General features: G+C 39.9%; 2 protein-coding genes across 3 annotated transcripts; one reads left to right on the plus strand and one right to left on the minus strand.

The window, feature by feature from the left end:
- The first annotated feature begins 1,502 nt into the window (after positions 1-1,502).
- fam83fb (family with sequence similarity 83 member Fb) lies at positions 1,503-9,239 on the plus strand. 2 transcript variants are annotated; one of them, XM_026302453.2, is made up of 6 exons: positions 1,503-1,563; positions 2,022-2,713; positions 5,889-6,056; positions 6,402-6,523; positions 7,317-8,029; positions 8,352-9,239. In XM_026302453.2, the coding sequence occupies exons 2-6, from the start codon at positions 2,237-2,239 to the stop codon at positions 8,396-8,398; spliced, it is 1,527 nt and encodes a 508-aa protein (XP_026158238.1). In that variant the 5' UTR covers positions 1,503-1,563; positions 2,022-2,236; the 3' UTR covers positions 8,399-9,239. The 2 variants fall into 2 exon arrangements, with proteins under 2 accessions (XP_026158238.1, XP_026158239.1); XM_026302454.2 differs by having other exon boundaries at positions 1,514-1,563; positions 2,028-2,713.
- Positions 9,240-9,617: 378 nt separating this feature from the next.
- Positions 9,618-19,113, minus strand: cyth4b (cytohesin 4b). Its single transcript, XM_026304146.1, has 13 exons — positions 18,971-19,113; positions 16,701-16,783; positions 16,518-16,582; positions 15,643-15,709; positions 14,742-14,860; positions 14,261-14,341; positions 13,611-13,723; positions 13,271-13,419; positions 12,753-12,864; positions 12,344-12,420; positions 12,075-12,146; positions 11,785-11,939; positions 9,618-10,594 (listed from the first exon to the last, which is right to left on the minus strand). The coding sequence occupies exons 1-13, from the start codon at positions 18,987-18,989 to the stop codon at positions 10,513-10,515; spliced, it is 1,194 nt and encodes a 397-aa protein (XP_026159931.1). The 5' UTR covers positions 18,990-19,113; the 3' UTR covers positions 9,618-10,512.
- Positions 19,114-19,310: the final 197 nt, after the last annotated feature.

A 19,310-nucleotide genomic window follows, 5' to 3' on the forward strand; every position in this document is an offset into this window, starting at 1 on the left:
AAACTCCAGATAAATAAAGGCACTGGGTAAATATTTAGCCACATTTAGCTCTGCTACCTCTATGGAAGCAATCTAAAACTCAGCTCACTATCCAAGGTTATGCTGCCATCATGTGGCAAATATAATCACTAGGGAAACATTAAACTTTCATTCAAATTCAGTCGTTCTCACTCACCAGACAGTGTATTAGCTACATCCTGCAGGAACTAATGCAGTTAAATACAACCATCCTGCAATATAAATCATTGATCATAAAGTGATCATGTTCAGTTTCTGGTGTAAAAATAGTGTATATGTGTCCGATGTTTACACATAAACACTTTTGGTGTTGATTTAACGCTGGACATTTTGCTGTGTTGACCCAAATTTCTTAGAGGTGGCTCTTTGATATCCTCAGTACTGAATATATAAATCTGACATTTTTGAAAAGATGTGCTCTAAACGTAGTGTGTAGCATCATATAGAGAGCCGTGAGGTTGTTAATACTCTGCTGCATTTTGGGAACCTGCACTTTATAGTCAACAATAAAAATATACTGCAAGTCATCATTTATTTTAGACCTAAATATTGTTTTCAGATCATACCGTATTTGTTTCATTAATGTGTGCTGTGCATGTTGATTTTTTTCTGTATGATTGCACTTGTTTCTATTTTATTTATGCTCATGTGACTGTATAACTGTATAGGTGACTTACTGCATAGGTGGTCAGCAGCATCGGAGTGTGCTTCAGCAGCAGCTGCAGGCTGTGCTTCCTGTGAGTCGGCAGCAGGGGTTCATCCGTTTCATCTGTAAACTTTACGACCTGAAGTCAGCAGTCAGGACAACATACGCGGTGTGTTAAACAATGTTTCTGTCACTTCAGAGAGACAGATTGTGAATTATGGTTTGTTGACCTGCTGCTTTCTGAGCTGCCAACACAGATCTTCCTCCGGATGCAGTGAAGGGAACAACATAGCTTTCTGACTTCATCTGTCAAATCCGTGTCTTTTACCATACGTGTGTACAAGGAAAACAAATGAGGGAAAACAGGTTACACAACATTTTTTGTGGCTGTGCATTTCTGGAATGTATTTCTGTAGATGAGACAAATCAGAGAAATGACTTATTTATTTCCACTAGTGTCTTAGGGCACTGATACACAGGCATTCATTTTTATAGCTTACCCAAATGCATTGTAATCAAAATGCATCTAGACATCAAGGTTAAACTGAGCTAAATTAAGTTGAGAAGTATTTTGTAATTATGTGGGAGGCAGATGTAGCGTGCATGCACAGCTTCAAGGTACGTTAATAATGTCAAATGACATTTCAGGATTTATTCGGGGTCCAGAGTGACCAGAGAAGATGACAAGGATGAGAAGCCTTTTCCAAATTAAACCTGATTTGCCATAAGGCGTACGTCACTGGCTTATCTTGTTGTGTCTTGTTCAGCCTACATACAGGTTTTCATTTTATTACCTGGGCTTGCCTGCTATTGCAGCATGAGCAGTCAAACTGCTGCTCAGAAGGGAAAGAGAAAGCCTTTGGAGCAGAACCTCAGTCCTCAGGACCAAACAATTCCAGGTAAACCTCGTGGATTCAGTTGAGTTAGTAATTTGATTTGGAAATATTATTAGTTTTCAAGGTAATTCATAATAATAATTGATTATGTGTGTTGATAATTTTTACTACCTTATATGTTTACAATCCAAAGTACTTTACACAGTGCTGGGCAGTTTTATCATAACACTGTATATCTGATACTGATACTAGTCTCTACTGTTATAAAATGAATGTAGTGGCGTAAAAACACAGTCAACTTGAAGTAGGCCTATGAAGTGGCAGAAAATAGAAAGACTCAAGTACAAATACCTCAAAATTGTAAAGTACAGTACTTGAATAAATGTACTTACTTTATATTCTAAGAGTAAAGGAGAATATATAACCCAGGGTATATTCATATTGACAAAATAAAAGTTTATCAATAGTTACTAAACAGATTCAACAAGGAAATCAAATTGATTCCACTTACCTGTTTCAAGGTGCAGTTTACCCTTTGGCACGCTCATCGGTGCATATTCCAGTTTTCATTATTCCACTGGCCCGTGAAGGCACCATTCGCCCCACCTCTCTCAGCCCAGGTAAGAAAACTTTCCCAGCTGTTTCCCAGCTGTTTCCCACCTGCCCGACGTCCTTCATAGCGTAGCTGAACAAACCCAGCGGGGTGTGAGAGGTGCTGAGCTCCAGGAGGCGAAGTATGGCCGAATCGCAGCTCACTTGCATGGAGGACGGACACATCGGTGTGAAAGTCCCGGAGTCCAAACCAGAGTTTTACTACAGCGAAGAGCAGCGCGTCGCCATCGAGGAGCTGCTGAAGAATGGCGACGGTGCCTTCAAGACACGGCTGAAAGAAGACGACATGAAGGACTTTTTGTCAGCCAGAGAAATCAAAGTGCTGACCAACACCTTCAGGCTGTATGACTCTGCGGATGACAGCGGCAAAGCGACGCCGCCGTCGGTGCAGGGACCCTCCCGCAACGACGCGGATTCGGGGGTCCATTCCACCTACTGGCCCCAGATGTCGGATACCGAGGTTCCGCAGCTGGACAACGGCTGGCCCAGCGGGGGGTTGTTCAGAGGGGTGACCCGGGTGGCCGTGCACACCCACCCGCCTAAAGACAACGGGCCTCATATCAAGGAGGTGGTCCGGAGGCTCATCCAGGAGGCTACCAAGGTGAGGAGGGTTTTATTGTCACTGTAATAAAGCAAACAACAATAAGGGACGCGTTCAAACACACCTGACAGGGAGTTTGTGGGTAATATTCCTGTTTGACTTCTTTCTTATCTTTCTCTTTTTAACCACTTACAAACCCTTTTGCTGCTAAACATTAAAGGGGCCCAGCATTATGCTCTGAGGAGGAAGTAATAATCTCATGGGTGGATCCAGAGAATACAAACAAATGGCAGACCTGGGAGACAAAGGCACAAACAGATTAGGCCCAAACAGGCAACACGTCACAATCTATGCACAAAACACAATCTATGCACAAAACACAATCTATGCACAAAACACAATCTATGCATAAAACACATAGCCTGTAGCCTGTGCACACTTAGATAATGATTCATCATTGGTCCATCATCACTGGTTTATTTGGCTTAGTTAGTGTACTGTGACTCATTTTAACATGAAAGCTCTGATCTTGTTGTCATGATTGTTTCACTACGTGGCAAAAGTAAGTGGACAGACAGACACATTTTTCCAAAGTCAAGTAAAGGCAGGTTTACTTTTATAGCCCAGTATTATAACTCTGAAATACATCCTGCCCATTGACTACATGATATCCTCTATCCTTAAACGTTTAATTATGATAAGGGAAACCTCGTCATAATTGGTAAACATGGACGACACCTCGTGGAGACCAGGTTTCTCTATGAGTAAATATATATATGTATACTGAGCCTCAGTGTGATACAGCTTAACAACACTCAGCGGTTGCTTGTACAATTACAGATCCACTCTGCCCTTTGCAGTGGCCTGTTCAGTTGTGTAAGTCCCAGGTGGGATGGATGAATGTTTGAGTGAGATGTACTTTCTCACACAGCAATTAATGGCCTGAAGTGGGTCTGTGTGCCTTTGGTTTGCCCATGTTTACTTATAGACTGCTGGAGCTCAGCTGAGTCATCTGTTCCGGCTGCTCTGAGTAACACTGTGACAGGCTCTGCCTCAACAAACCCCTTTTAAAACTGAGTCAGGAAGGAGGAAGGGAACATGCATTAAAGGTTTACCCACGGTTTTTTAATTGTTTCTATTATGTAACACCCTCTTCCCCAGAATTTTCTTTAGTAATTCCCAATCCCAGTTCTCTTTTCCGTCTCTCCCCACCCACTTTTTTCATTCTCTTCTATGTGCTTTTCTTTTTTAATTGCTTTTGTTGTGCTTATGTGTGTTCTTTTCAAACTAATTCATACACCTCAGAAGGTCACTGGTCCCTTGTATGCTTTAAATAAGTAGAGGGTTTTAGAACAAACTACTTTAGTTTGCTATTTGCTCTATGGAAATATACAGCCTGTTGCTAAGATTGGCATGCATGTACAGAACGTAACAAACCTACCAGCTTTGCTCTTTTTTATCAGGCAGTGAACTGCAATAACAAGACACACACACTCTAGATAACAAATGCCAAACAACCTGTTGTTCTGGCACTTACATATTCACCCTTGCATGCAGAATTTCTTTTTCTTTCTTTCCTGCTGCTTGATGATCAAGTCTGTAAGACTCTAGTCTCTTCTCACATGTCCAAACTTGTATCTTTGTTATACCCTCTGCTCAGCATTTTTCTTCAGTGAGCCACTGTGTGGAAACAGCATGCCTTCTCTGCTTCACAGAGGAACATTTGTTGCAAATTTAAAGAGACTCTTTCCATGGCTGTGCTTTTCAAGCAACAATGGAACAACTGAGTAACAACCTTCATCCTCTGCTTGGACTGAACACGTCCCTACATGTCTAAAATGACCAACGCTCTTTTTGTTTGTGTTAATCTTCATGTCTCTGTCATACATGGCTGTTGTGAAATGTTAAGAGATGTAGTTTGGAGGCTATAGCATTATTAAGAGATGCATTAGGCCAGTGTTAATATAATATTATGGGGTATAGCATTGGAAGTCGGTTTTTGATAGTACCAGCTGCAAATGTTCATGCATGTAATCAAAGTTTTATGACGTGAAGGTGGAACCACTCTCCACCACTCTGAGGTGTTATCGTTTCCCTCTAAGAATGTAGAGATGGATGAGTGGGTGAGTATGCAGCTTGCATATTTGTTCAGAAGATAGCCGAACAAACACAGCAGCCATACATGGCGCATATTGCTCCTGGCCTGAGGGTAATGAATAATATTTCTTCTTTCACTTTGCACTCTATACTCCTCCTGTATCAGCCAACGTCATGGAGCGAGTTGTCGAACGTAATGACAAAAGCCAAAACCAACTGAGCCATTCCAATTCTTTAGCATCAGTGGTTTTCCATTATGATGCACTACACTGGATGAAACGAGCATCTGTTCCTGATGCCTCACATTGTTCAGGTTGGCCATTGTTATTTCTTTATTTGGTACAAGCAAAGTCCAAACTCTACTGATCCCATCACTCTCACAGGGAGTGAAGCAAAAGATTTAAGGGACAGTTTAAGTCAGAGGCAGAATCATGTCCAGAATTCCTCAACTGACCTCCTTTTGTGGTTGTAAAGCTTCATCCTTATAATGTGTCAACCTGACTGGGACACAGCCAAGGGACAGCAGTGTTTCCTCCAAACACGTAAGACCAGCAGCTAAGACTGGGTGGCAAAGTGCTTCAGTTAGCCAGATTAGCTTCACCCTGCTGCTTTCTTTAGTAGCTGTCTAAAATAATTCTGCAGAAAGGTCATGTGGACAAGAAGCAGTGTTGAGTCTGAGCTGAGATCCATGGTTACAATGTGTTGTTCTTGCTGCCAGCATGATAAATATGTGGACCCAGCAGCAAAGGTATTTTCATAAATGTACATTTTTAAAATGTAAATCCACCCTTTCTAAAAATGTCTAAAAAATATTGGGAATAAAGGACTACACAACATTAAACTGAGTCTATTATGGGATGGTTGTTAAGTCATGAGTCATCTTGAGAGATTTGTTAACAAAATAGGTTTGATTTGCCATGTAGTGTAACTGACGTGGAGTTTTGCATTTGTGAATGCCACTGTGCTCGTGCTCTGTGTTTGCTTGTCGTGATCTTGGATTCTGCATGTATAATTAGCTCAACTGTGTTGATCTGTTTTAAGTCCTGCAGCATAAGGTACACTACACTGTGTTACTGAAAGGCATGAAATATATAATGGGTTGTTGTTCCCTCTAAAACTACTCTCATTTCTGTTGCAGGTGATAGCGATTGTAATGGACATGCTCACAGACCTCCAGATCCTGCAGGATCTGATCGATGCAGCCTGGCGTCGTTCCGTGCCCGTTTACATCTTGTTGGATAACCATGGTGTGCCACACTTCCTGGATATGTGCACCAGGCTTCAGATTAACTCACAGCACCTTCGGGTAAGATTACATTTTTTTTTTCATAGGAGATTATTGTATAAAGCACATTTTATCCATATACAACTACGGTACCATCATAACATCAAAAGCCTCAAACACCACGTGGGATAGTAGAATGTCTTTAAAGCAGATCTGAGCAATGTTGACTGATCTAAACAAACTATTTAGGCTACTAGACAAAGAATGCTGTTACATAAAAGACCAGCATTTGAATACAATGCAAACAATGGTGTGTAGATGCCCAGAGGAGTGCCACGATCAAACAGCTCATCTACCTTCTCTACAAAACAAAAACAAAAAAATTCATTTCTGGCTGTGTTTTTTTTTTTTTTGGTCTAACTGCAGAACATCAGAGCCAGAGCCCTGCAGGGAGTCGGTTTTGGTTTGTCCTTCGGCAGACTGCCTGGTTCACTGTGTAATAAGTACATGCTGGTAGACGGGGACAAAGTTGTGTTTGGCTCTTACAGGTGAATGTGCATGTGTTTTACTGTCATTTCATACAGAACCTGTTTCATGTTCAGATACGTATCAAAAAATTATATATATTTTTTAATTGTGGTGTTGTCATAATTTCTGCATTAAATACACAGCAATTTGAAACAAAGATTAACAAGTTAAAATAACAAATTTTTACCCAACTTTTTGTTTTTATATGACAAATCTATCTCGACCACTTCTCCTTTAAAAGGCCACAAGGTGCTGGAGTCAATCCCAAATGACCTTGGGCATGAGGTGCAGTTATAATCAAAACCATATAATAATTAAAACCAGTCTCAGCACAAGGTTCACCTGACTTTTACCTATAACCTTAACCCATATCTGACAGCTTTATTTAACATAATATCAAGATCGAGAGTCTTGGCACAGTGGCACCTTAAGCTAAATGCTAACTCGGGATGCTAAGATACAGTGACGATGCTAATGCTGCTGCTGATGTTCAGCTGGTGTGATCTTTACCATGGTCACAGTGTCAGTGCTCGTTAGCACGAGCACAGTTGAGTCTGATGGTAATGTCATTAACAGTGAAGACATTTTGTCACAAACTAAACTATTGGACAGAATAAAATGGACCTGATGACACTGGTGGATGAGAAATCAGTCACTTGCTGATCTATCCTGAGAGTAATCTGAAAGATTTAATGCTTGATGCTTAGAGGTCTGGTGGAACAGTTTCACTTTAACAGTTTCATTGTTTATAAAATGATTTTCATATTTGCTGTAAATGAAGGGAATGACTGTATGACTCTGTCTCTGTCTCAGTTTCTCCTGGAGTACGTCTCGCATGGACCGAAACATGATCACCGTGATGACAGGACAGGTGGTTGACTTCTTTGACCGGGACTTCCGTGAACTTTATGCCATCTCTGAAAAGCTGGATCTCTATAAGGAGTTTCACGTTAGCCCACCTGCTGCTAATGCAGCTGCCACAATACGTTCCAAATCAGCACCCAAACGCCCGCCGTTACCAGCAACCACATCCCGCTTCCAAGTTAGCTTGGGGGATTCACAGAATCCTGGCATCCAGGTACCTGCGCACAAATACTACAACCCCAAATACTTGTTAATGTTAGGGGAACTCCCACGTCCAACAGGGTCTCTACAGGAGCCAGGACCTATGAGGGGTTCAGCTGTTCCTCAGGAGATGGATCAAGGGAGGCCCCAAATGACTAGTAGTGAAAAGCTGGAACGACTGAGTCCATTGCCCTCAGAAGCCGTGAACGAAAGCTTCAAAAGGCACAATGGAGTCAAGCAGGACAAAAAGCATCGGTTCTCAAAGTTTTTCAAGGGGAAATCATCTAGTAAGCTTTCAGATAACTGCTTGGCGAAAAGTACGTGCCCTTCACCCACAGAAACCAATCGGACTGATGAGAATGAGGACAGCTTTGAGGTGGTTGTGATATCTCCATCTAAACAGACGGGTAAAAAGTCATCTAAACTGGGCCAGAGGACTGAGTCTGCACAGGACAATGAAAGTGAGTCAGAATACGTACAAACATTGACACATGATTTAATTTTGTGGTTTCCAAACTGTGTGCTCTTAAAGGGAGATACATCTGAGGAATCATGAGACTTATTTGTCTGTATGTTTTCTCTAATTCAAAAAGATTCACTGTGACATAACAGAGATACGTGAAACTGGTAAAAAAAAAAAAGTCGATTATTTTACAATATAGTGGTTAACCTTCTTACAGACATTATCTTTTATGGATCCTCAGATATGAATTTTATGTTTCTCTCACCTCACCAGTCATTTTACAAATATTTTTCCTAATAACACATTTTGTTTTGTTGCAGGTGTTAAGGGTCGGCGTAAAGCACAGCCACAATGTAAAGTGTCCTGAGGTGAACCTGCTGTTCTCTGAATGCACAACACAATCTAAAGATGGACTACAACAGGACAGACAAATCCTCAGTTTGAGGACCACAGACCTGATTTATTTAGGACTGTTGGTTAGTTTCAGCACGTTGTACCAAATCAACGGCCAACTGACTACAAGAAAGTAAAATTTCTTATTTTCCATCTTGTCATGTATCAAATGAATGTTGCCAACAGTGTAAATTAGTGTCTGTTGGATCTTTTGCTCATCGTGCTTGTTAAATGGTTTCAGGTAAGGAGACACTAAAGATGCCAAGGTTTTAAATATCTGTATTATCCATGAGCTTAGACCTAGAAACTACCCATTTGATGTTATGTTTGTATAGTATTTTTATAAGAGAAATAGATTTTCATTCAAATTTTAAGGGAGGTTTTGAGCTTGAAAATTCATGTCTCTTAAATTCTGAACCTTTTGTCTTTTTTAAAGAAAAACCCAAACTTCTTTAAGTCGGATACAGTAAAAAATAAAAGCAAATGGGAGAGGCCATCCTGAATACAGTAGACTATGACTCTTATTATGACTCTGTTCAAACAAGAAGCTTCACTATAATTGCAGCACCACCTGGTGGTGATGCACAGCAGTGGCCTAGTCTAGGATGCAAAACTGATGATTGTGCTGCACAAATCGACCACTAGCTGTCTCCCTCACCCTCCGACTCTGCTGGATGTTTGCTGGCAGCTCAGAGAGGAACCACAGGCCTGATGGGAGCTCAAGAGTTGAGCTGAGGGGGGTTGCGAGTGGGATGTGGTGCAATACAGAAACAGGAAGTCAAAGCTGCAGCAGGAAGAGGTGTTGTCACACGAATATATAGGCTAGTTTTTTCTGATATGCAGCAACCGTAAAAATATGTTACTTCCTGTCACACTGATCTTTTAGGCTACAATTGTTTTGTTCGCTGGAAATTTAGTTGTTTTTTTTTTTTTTTTACGTCAGTGTCTATAAATACTGAAATAAAGTCATGTCTAAAACTTTCAACCAAAAGTATATTTCAACCACCTAAAAATCCTTGCATTAAACCTCAAAGTACTTCACACTTGAAGAAGCACATGTGAACTGAGGATATCAACATATACAGAGAAATGGCACATATGAGGAAGTGAGGTGTGGTTTGATGGCTTCAGAGTGCACTCAACTAAAAACACAGCTGCCAGTTTGCTCCTGAAACTAGAAACAGCATCCAACCTTACATGACACCTGAATACGTTTTATTAAATAATTACTTCATGAGAACATTATTGACAAACAAAGTCACTACAAAATACAGTAAGAAGTAGTTACAATGACACGGTATAAGATGCAGTTATTCTCAAATACTACAGTGTAGACGTTGTATTTATGAGACAAATCAAACAATGGATTTACATTTATTGCACTTTCCTTTTAAAATTAATTGAAACATTAACAAATGCAGGGTTTGGCATTTCAAGTTAACTTCACTATAAAGTATCACAAACTTTAAAAATGAGAAAAAGAAAAACGCCTTAAAATACTTGATATTTTAATGTGAAGCATTTCCTAAGCAAGCATCTTAACCTAAAATGACCCAGTGGAGAGAAGGAAAACTGTTTTCTGTTACTTATAAGTCATTTTTGAGACTTTTGAGAGAATCATCATAAAGCTCAGAAAGATAACACCCCACGCTGAGACATAATACAGTTGATTTATCATCCTGATGCTAGAAACTACACCTTGTGCAACAGGTAGACATCAAGGAAAAAAAACAGTCTTCTCAAGGCAAAAAAGGTTCAGTAAACATGAAGCCACCTTTCAAAAATGATGTAAACAGAAAAATAGCCTATTAAAACCACAACAGGTACTGATGTACACAAATGCTCTGTGGCTTGTCAAGTTGACGAAGAGAAAAAGACATCGGTCAAAGTTTTTCACCTTTCACACAGTTCAGCTCAGTCTATAAACAGAGCAGTGGAAAGAGAAGTCCCTGATTTAGCCTGAACGACCACCGTCAATGTTTTTTCTGTCTAGCCACCAGTGTCCTCACTCAGCTGTGTAAAGTGAAGTCGAGAGGGGGGGCAGAATCCCACTGTACTGTAAACGTCCCCGGGGGGCCATTGGACAGCTCAGTCCTGAGGGGCTTGGTTTATCACTTTCTTCTTACGGACTGAGACCAAGTCGTAGAACGGATCTTTGGTGATGCTTGCTCTGTTTGAAGTAAAGTAGAGTGTCATTGTGGAAAACCTTAAGCAGCAAATTTAGTGTGTATGTGCTTGTATTGTTTTGTGAGGAACAATTCCAGTTTTAAACCATCACGGCGAGGACACTGCATTGTGAGGACGTCTTGGCCAGTCCACTTACTGGATTAAGGTTAGGGGTTTTAGGGTTAGAATTAGGTTTGGGGAATCCTGTGCAAGTCCTCACACTGCCCATTTAAAGATGCTGGAGTCAATATTTGAGATTACAATGGATCATATGACTGTGAAAGCCAGCAGAAAGCGTTCTAAGCATCGCGCAGACATATTATGTTAACAAGGTTGTTGGGAAACATTTGGTATTATTAGAGTAAACATTAATATTAATAGTGTTTTGTTCACTTGATGAATGTTAGTTCAATATTCACTGTCCTTTCAGCTCTGGCCTCATCTCCGCCAGAAAATCAGTTTCTTCAGCTGCTAAATGCCGCAGATGTTATACCATGTGGTTACAGCGTTTGCTGTGTCTGGTGACAGTAGTGACAGCGGTCAGAGAATCCAAAACTAAAAGTTACTGGCTGAAATGCCAAAAACACTGAGCTAAAAAGCTGATAAGACCCTCCTGACAGCAACTGGAGAGTTGCGCAATAGCAATAATTATAAAAAAAATATATATATAGTTATATTTATTTATATTTTAAAATGCCTTTATTTTATCTAAGCATAAAATGTTTGCTTGCATCGCCATGTGCCAAACTACATCGGGTGTAGTACAGTACTGTTGCACTACAGTACGATACGAGTATTTACACATGTGGATATGGACTCGAGCAGAACAGACCACATCTGGGTGAGCACAGCGGCACAGATGGGTGAAGTCAGGATGTTTACACCTTACACCTTACAACCCACACAGATCTAAGTGCAGCAGAGGTTTTCCTCTACAGGGACTCTTTATGGTTAGATGTAAAATGAAGTGAATAAATCTACTTAATAATGGTTTCACAAGTATAGGAATACAATCAAATGGGACTTTGGGAATATGCATACAAGTGCATGGATGTGAGAGGAGATTTTTAAATGCTCACAATCACATACGTATACTGTGTATTTCTGTGTTTCTGTAAAGTGCCTTGAGATGATTGGATTGTGTGTGTGTGTGTGTGTGTGTGTGTGTGTGTGTGTGTGTGTGTGTAGCCTGACCTGATGGCCTCGATCCAGGAATCTCTCTCTTCGGCGCTAGCGGCACAGATGGTGTAGGACTGGTGTTTTCCCTCCACCACTCTACCATCATTCTCTGTCTTACAAGCTTTGATCTTTTGCCCTTGACGTTTGGGGTTGTACAGCTCCAGACAGTACTAGACAACACGATAATTATCAATCTATAAATCGATTGATCATGAATTTGAGCCACACAAACTCTCTGTAATTAGCTTGGATTGGCTTTTTAAACTTGTTAGTGTGGAAAGGAAAGAAAGCTGACAGGGTCTTACTGGTTTGCGAGAATATGGCACTTCTTTCACACAGAGATTCTCTAGAGGGATGATGCCTCTGGGCTCTTTATCCTGCAGACACATTAGAAAGAGACAGATTGAGATAGAAGTTTTTCTGATTGAATTACAGGAGAATTTAGGAATTTTCCTAACAAGTGACTCCTAGAGACAATTTTGTGTGTTTGATTAAATAACTAATTAGGTGGGAAACAAGTGAGAAGAGGACAATATGTCAATATGACTTAACAGGAGCAATGTGGAAGCCTTACAGTTGTGAACTCAAAGTAATAGAGGCAGTTGTCAGTCAGAATAAACCATCGCCTCTTCCATGTCTTCACACGGCCTCCTGAAACACAGACAGAAAGATTTTTTACATACACAGTAGTTTGTGAAAACTCCAAATTGTGTAACGTCACAATAAACCGACCAGAGGTTATTAAGAGAGAGGTAAACATCTGCACAGTCTATTTCTGATGCTGTGTTGTTTGCATGCACAGGAGTGCAACACTGGGTCATCTTCTTACTACCTCCTCTGTACTTTCCTGTTTCTAATCCTTATATGGCCACTTGCGTACAAGTAATTTCAAAACCTCTACAGTTTTTTCTTCTTGTTTCTGTCTGTAAATGTAGTAACACGATACTCTTAACACGGAGCTTCATTTCGTAGTGGTGTTTTACCCAGTTTAAGGAGCCAGCCTTCTCTGTCAGGGTTGAAGAAGGTGTGAGTCAGATCATTCCCATCATCCTCTGGGATTTTGAAAGGCTCGTTGCGAATGCTTTCATACAGTTTCTGAGAAGAAAGCGGTTTAAAGGGGAAAAAAATTAAACATTTTTGGAGCATAAACTGTGAGTTGAAGCCTTAATATTAATCAGTGCGAATTAAATGGTTTAAACGGTAAGACGCAACCAGTGTGTGTGTGTGTGTGTGTGTTGTGCAAATGTGATTTCAATTAAAGCAGCAGTTTTTTTTTTTAAGGGTGTGACATTGTGCTTACACATCCACACTGGAAAATGAGTCTGCAGTCTGAGATACTGGTTAACATGACCACCTCCTACAGTCTAACCTGTGAGTGAGACCTGGACCTAAGCCACGTATGTGTGGTGATTGTGAGACAGTGGTGTTATTTTCTCAGGTACTACATGGTTTTACAAAGCTTCCTGGTGTCTAGTTTGGACACTGGGCTGAGAGGACTCACTGAGAGCAGATCACTGGGTAGGTCCTCTCCGTTATTGATGCCTCTGTTCATGGAGATGAAGCGTTCCAGAGTGGTCTTGTCTTTTACATTAGGGTTGTGAAGGCTGGTGTTTAGCATGATGATGGCGAAAGACAGGATGTAGCACGTATCTGGTGACACACAGAATAAGAGGAAGTAAAATATGTAATGGTTTCATGTAGTTCACATAAACACAAAGTCGGAGAAAATCCCAAAAATCTGGTCAGAAAAATCAAGAAACGCAAAGAGATGATGTAGTCACTTAAATACACACACACATATTCCAAAGAGAAAGTGGACATGTATATTTACTGAAACTCACCAGTCGACTGGAAGACATGAGCATTACAGTCACAGTAGCGTGTGGCGAACGCCTCCATCATGCGGTCAATCTTCTGGGCTTCTCCAGGAAGACGGAAACTCCACAGGAACTGCCTGTAACATACCCACCACTGGGTCACGCTCACTGCTCACACACGTTTATTTAGGTTTGTGATCATGTGAAGAGCAGATGCACCACAGGACAGTGGAGAGGACGTGCATGTTGGTAGCACGTGTACGGTTTACAAGTGATAAACATATAAGATGCATTTGTGACTGTATGTGATAATGCTGTTATTATTATTATCATGTAAACTCACAGCACTGGAAGTATTGTTGTTCATTTCCAATGCTAGATTATACTGTAGTGATTAGTGCTGTCATCTAACTCCTCAAGTACATGATTCGTGTACAGTTTTAATGTTTTTATACTTTAATTCAACATCTAACCATCTAGTGTGGCACTTCCACGAAGCTGGAGGACATTTTAGAGAAGATTAACAAAACTAATGGTGGTTTCAGCTTTTGTAACTAGTAACATCAGCCTAAAAAAAAATAACTACTGTCCTTATCTAGACAGTTGAAATTATTATTATTATGATAAATGACAGTCCTTGCTGAGACCAGAGTGAGGGCACAGTGAGGGCTGACCTTAGGGCCTGGACCAGGTTGAGATCGGAGAACTCATGCAGCTCCACAAAGGCCTTCAGGGTCTGGAGATGGAGCGTTTCCCTGTGGGACAGAAGAAGAAAGAAGCTTTAGATACATGAAGCCTAAAGAAAGTCTTCCCACTGTTCAGATCCTTTTTTCTACCCTTCCTTCAACACCCTCATGTTTCCTTACCTGTGTCATCTTTCCCTACCTTCCTCCTCTCCTCATTTCTCTAACCTTCTCTGTCTCTTTCATGAATTTAACTTTCCTTCTTCTTTCTCCCACCATTAATCTTTTTTCCCAATTCCTCCCATATAAACGTGACACTTATTTTCTCTCTCATCTTTTTGTCTCAAATCCTCAAATGTCCTTTTCAGTTTCTTTTCTTTTCTTCCGGATCGATACCCCTGTGCTTATTATCATCACTAACTCTACATGTCTCTTTTCTATCCCACTCTCCACTTTTTCTCCTCTTTCTCACCTCTCTCCAAGAAACTCTCCAATGGCCGTCTTGTTAAGTCCGTCCTCCTTGTAGAGAAACTCAGCAATGGACTGAGCACTTCCATCCAGCAGCTTGTTCTCAATCAGGTAATTGATGCCCTATACGGAAACATACGTGCACACAAAGTAGGTTGCTTACTGCAAGTATGCATGTGCATTTTGACACAGTTTTCACCTACAGCTGATTTGACACAAATAAAACGTGTATTAATATCTGACAGTACTTGACACATATACTGCCTGCCTGCTGTGGCTAAAAGTGTTTAGTTTCTTTATGATCTCATGTCCTGTTGGTAAGACAAGAGCAAGCTTGCAGCATTTGAAATTCCAATTCCTTAAAACCAATTTCTCTTCCTCTTTCTCGTCCATCACAGGGGCTGGAGAGGAAGAGGATGATATATTTGCTATTAAAAGGAAAAAAGAAATCTCAAAGCGTACAGTATTGCATGAACAACTAAACTGTATTCTGCCAACTCTCTCCCACACGTCTTTTTTTATATTATGCCTAAAAGTCTAAATTCTGCCTAGATCAGGGATCTTAAATCCCCAAATATAGTTCAAAGCAAACTGCTTTTCCCAACATGCAAAAAATGCTTTTACTTTGTGTTTGATGCTGCAAACATTGGTGTTCATAACGGAGACAAGCTTGACCTGTCAGTGAAACCATTGAAACTGTGAGCTGCTGTTAGCATCATTTCATATACTCAGTGTGGTTGGAAGAGGAAGTCTTCACAGAAAACAACACCACTGAAGCTGTTGAGCTCAAACAGCTGAGGCATACGTTAACATGCCGATCGAGATATTTTACTTAAACCGTGTTCACTTCATGCTTATTTGTGTCTCAGAAGCCAGAAACACATGCACTCCCATTTCGAGCTCACCTTTTTGGGGTCCATGTTGAATTTCTTCTTGCCATTTGAGGACCGTTTGCCCTTCTCTATTGTCTTGCTGCAGAAAAGCCAACGTAACAGAAATAAGTAATGCTATATATACACAGTTAGTTATGTTTCTGAAGCTAATACAGTTCAAATCAACCTTCAGTTTTTGTTGTTTGAGAGAGGAGGGGATTCATCTGTTTTTGGAGGGTGCAGCTTGCGGTGCAGTCACACTGTATTATACTGAGAAGTTTTTCCATTATTAAACATACTCTAACTGGTGCAAATGGGGTGGACAAAATATAAGAAACACCTGTCAATATAAAATGCAAACTGCAGCAACCAAAATGATTATATGACTACTGTGCTCAACTAACAATCCATTTTCTTATTTTAACTTGGACAAGAAAATATTGTATTACCATCCAAAACTTGGTGGTGCAAAGACTCATGGGATAGTAGATAGTTGGGATCCCAACCGAATAATGTTTTTTTTTGTATCTTTACTAACATGTTACGGTGATTAATGTTGAAAAAAGTGTAACCTGACAAATTACAGGGATTATGTGTGAAGATTTCACCAGTTTTTGAGCTGAACAAATATTGTTTTGAAAGTTCTACTTACTGGAGATTTTTTTTTTCTCACCTTCATAAAAAACATATGGAAAATAGACTAAGGAAGGAAAATTTCATTAAGCAGAAGCTGACCTGGAAATGAGCGAAAATTGTTTAAAGGCCACTGTAAAACTGAACCAGGTGTGTGACATTAAAAATGGAGTAGAAGCACGTAGTGGGTGTCCTAGAAAGAGTTCTATAAAAAGCAATCACAGTTCTGGGTAGGTGTTAAAAAAGGTGTGGGGTTTTCCCAAACTAAAACTCACTTTTCTTCTGCAGACTCAAAGCTGAGTATGTCCGCCATCACCATGTCTATTTGCATCTTTAGCTTCTGAACAGGAAAGAATGAAAGAAAACTGTGAAAACTGTCACATGGATACAAAAACACATAGTTTGGAGAGAGAGAGAGAGATGAGATAAACTTTGTGTGTGTGTGTGTGTGTGTGTACCTGGATATCATCCAGAAGGTCTTCTTTATATGTCTTAATACTCTCAATCTCCATCTTCTCCTCTACTGTAAAATCTGAGGAAACTGTTAAAAAAAAAAAAAAAAGGGAGCATGAGCATTACTGAGACTCTCAGTCTCACCTACAACCAAAGAGTCAGTTCTTCATATTTAATCTTCAGCCTCCATTGTAGGCAGATATCAGCAGGTATGTGGAGACACGCTGTGTCATCTTAGAAAGTTTCAGCTGTGTTGCTTTCTTCAAAGGTTTGAAAGTGTTACATGTTTCTCAGACTTTTAGAGCCTGTGCTGGTATCACCTACACTCTCACTAAATAAAATCTCCATGCACTCTCAGTGTATTGTATTTAGAAACGAAACCACAGCAGGTAAAGGGGTGAGAGGTTTCTCTGGAAGATCTGACGCAGGTGTCATGGTTCTCTCATGCAGAATATCTGTTACCACAGAAATACATGATATAGGCTCTGATATTTCTGCTTCGTCTGTGACTCTCGTAGCCCGACAGAAGTGTATGAATCATGATAAGCTCACACTGTTATACTAAGACAGGGCAGCCATCTAGTCATCATGGTTACTGAAGAAGCTCTGTCTGAACGTTGGTAGGTCACCTAGCTTAGATCTAAAAGATGCTGCAGTTTATATATTTCTATAACAGGTAACATGATCATCATGAGCCATCCGTGCTTGATCCTTAGTGACAAACTACTGTACACTTTCAGATTCTATATCACCAATCTAATGTGGTCATTGAATTACAGGAGTTACTATCACAGTTCCCTAATTCTGATTCTGCAACAGTGAGTTTGACCGATTTTCACATACTGTATGTAACCAACCAGTGTTGGGTTATATGACGATTTGATATGTCAAACTTCTTATCTTTGCGTCTAATTTGTTCTCTAATTTCTCATAATTCGAACTTCCCACTAAAAACGTTGAACTTAAATTAAACTTTTTTTATTCTTATTATTGCAAACCAATGACTGACTTCTTCTTTTTAGATTTTTTTTTGCTTGAATAATTTTTAGGCTTGGGAACCAGGCAATGCTCTCTGGAAACTTATTGCAGAAAACAAATTAAAACACTCCTGCATTGATGCTACAACACTAACTGCAGCAATGGCAGACGAGGTACTTCACGTTAATCAGTGTAAATTTCAAAGCTGTTTTGGATAGAAAAGGATTGTGCTTCACTAGATCATGTAAAAAGACTGCCATAACATTTTTGACACTTCATTGGAGCATCTGAGCAAAATTTTGCAAGGTGGCAGATCACATTCTTTCAACTTTCTTCTAACTTTTTTAAAAGAATTATCAGCGGCAGTTGTAGCATGTGAGAAAGGAGCTTTAGATAAAGACAGAAGACTGATTTGAATTTCAGCACTCACAGAGATGGTTCCCATGAAACAAAAACAGAAGCAATAAACATGTACAGGTATTTCTCAGTAGTACAAACGATGTTACAGTAAGTGTGGAGGAGTCTCTGATGGGCTACCACTGAAACTAGACCTGAGAATATGTGTCAGTAGTGACCCCACAGCAGCACGTAGTTAGAGACACAGACGAAGTGAGAAACGAACCCTGCAGATTAAAAAAAAATGATCTAAACGGTAAGTGCCAAGACGTTAATGATCTGACTTCCACTTCCCCACCCTTCCTATACACATCTTGTGCAACAATCTGACACGAGTCATCAAGCGCTTCATTTTCATCATTAATTTACTTGACTGTTGTTCTGTTCCAACTTCTGTATTTCTGTTATCAGTGATGTGCTGTCCTGTGAGGTCTGAGTGTGAGCATATCTTCCCTATTTCAGCTGAGATCAACATTGTTTCACCACTCTCTACAATGAACTGTGCACCAACAACCCAAATAACCACACAGCATCTGTTCTCACAGTGCACTGACAGGTCAGACCTGATATATTCACATTGTTTTTAATGTATTTTTATATTACAGCTTTTTCTGTGTTTCATGTCTGAGGAGAGGAAGTCTGTTAGAACAAACATCTGGACACCATTCATGATAAAAGTTTGTTTGTTGTGGTTAATACCAACAAATTACTGTGTTGGTACGACAAATAAATCACATTAACATTGACAGAAGAGTAAAATAAATTACAAGAAAATTGGTAAAATACATTATTATCATAAAACAATCCCTAGTCCTTAAAAAAAATCTTCACTTCATACATGAAAATAATTTCAAAATAAAAGGTTAAAGTTTTATATCTTAAAAAAAAAAACAGGACTTACCCATTTGGGAATCAGTCATTTATATCCAAGAAAAAACAATAAAGGCACAACACAAAAACAATTAAATATAGTCGGAGTCAATATGTCATGATCTGCAGGCTGCCTCAGCTCATAGTGCAGTTACTCTTGAATGAAGTTCTCTATTAACCCCACCTCTTCCTCATCCACCATACAAATCAAGCCGACACCAGGATGAAACAAACAAGGAGGTCCTCCTTCAAAATAAAATGGTTGCCTTAAATCAGTACGCTGACATAATCGTGTAGTTTTTATTTTTTTCCAATCTTTGGATGCAAAGTTAAAATGACAACACAGATGTCTAGGGAAGCACAGTTAACAA

This window comes from Mastacembelus armatus, chromosome 1, assembly GCF_900324485.2.
Source record: "Mastacembelus armatus chromosome 1, fMasArm1.2, whole genome shotgun sequence".
Taxonomy (NCBI): domain Eukaryota; kingdom Metazoa; phylum Chordata; class Actinopteri; order Synbranchiformes; family Mastacembelidae; genus Mastacembelus; species Mastacembelus armatus.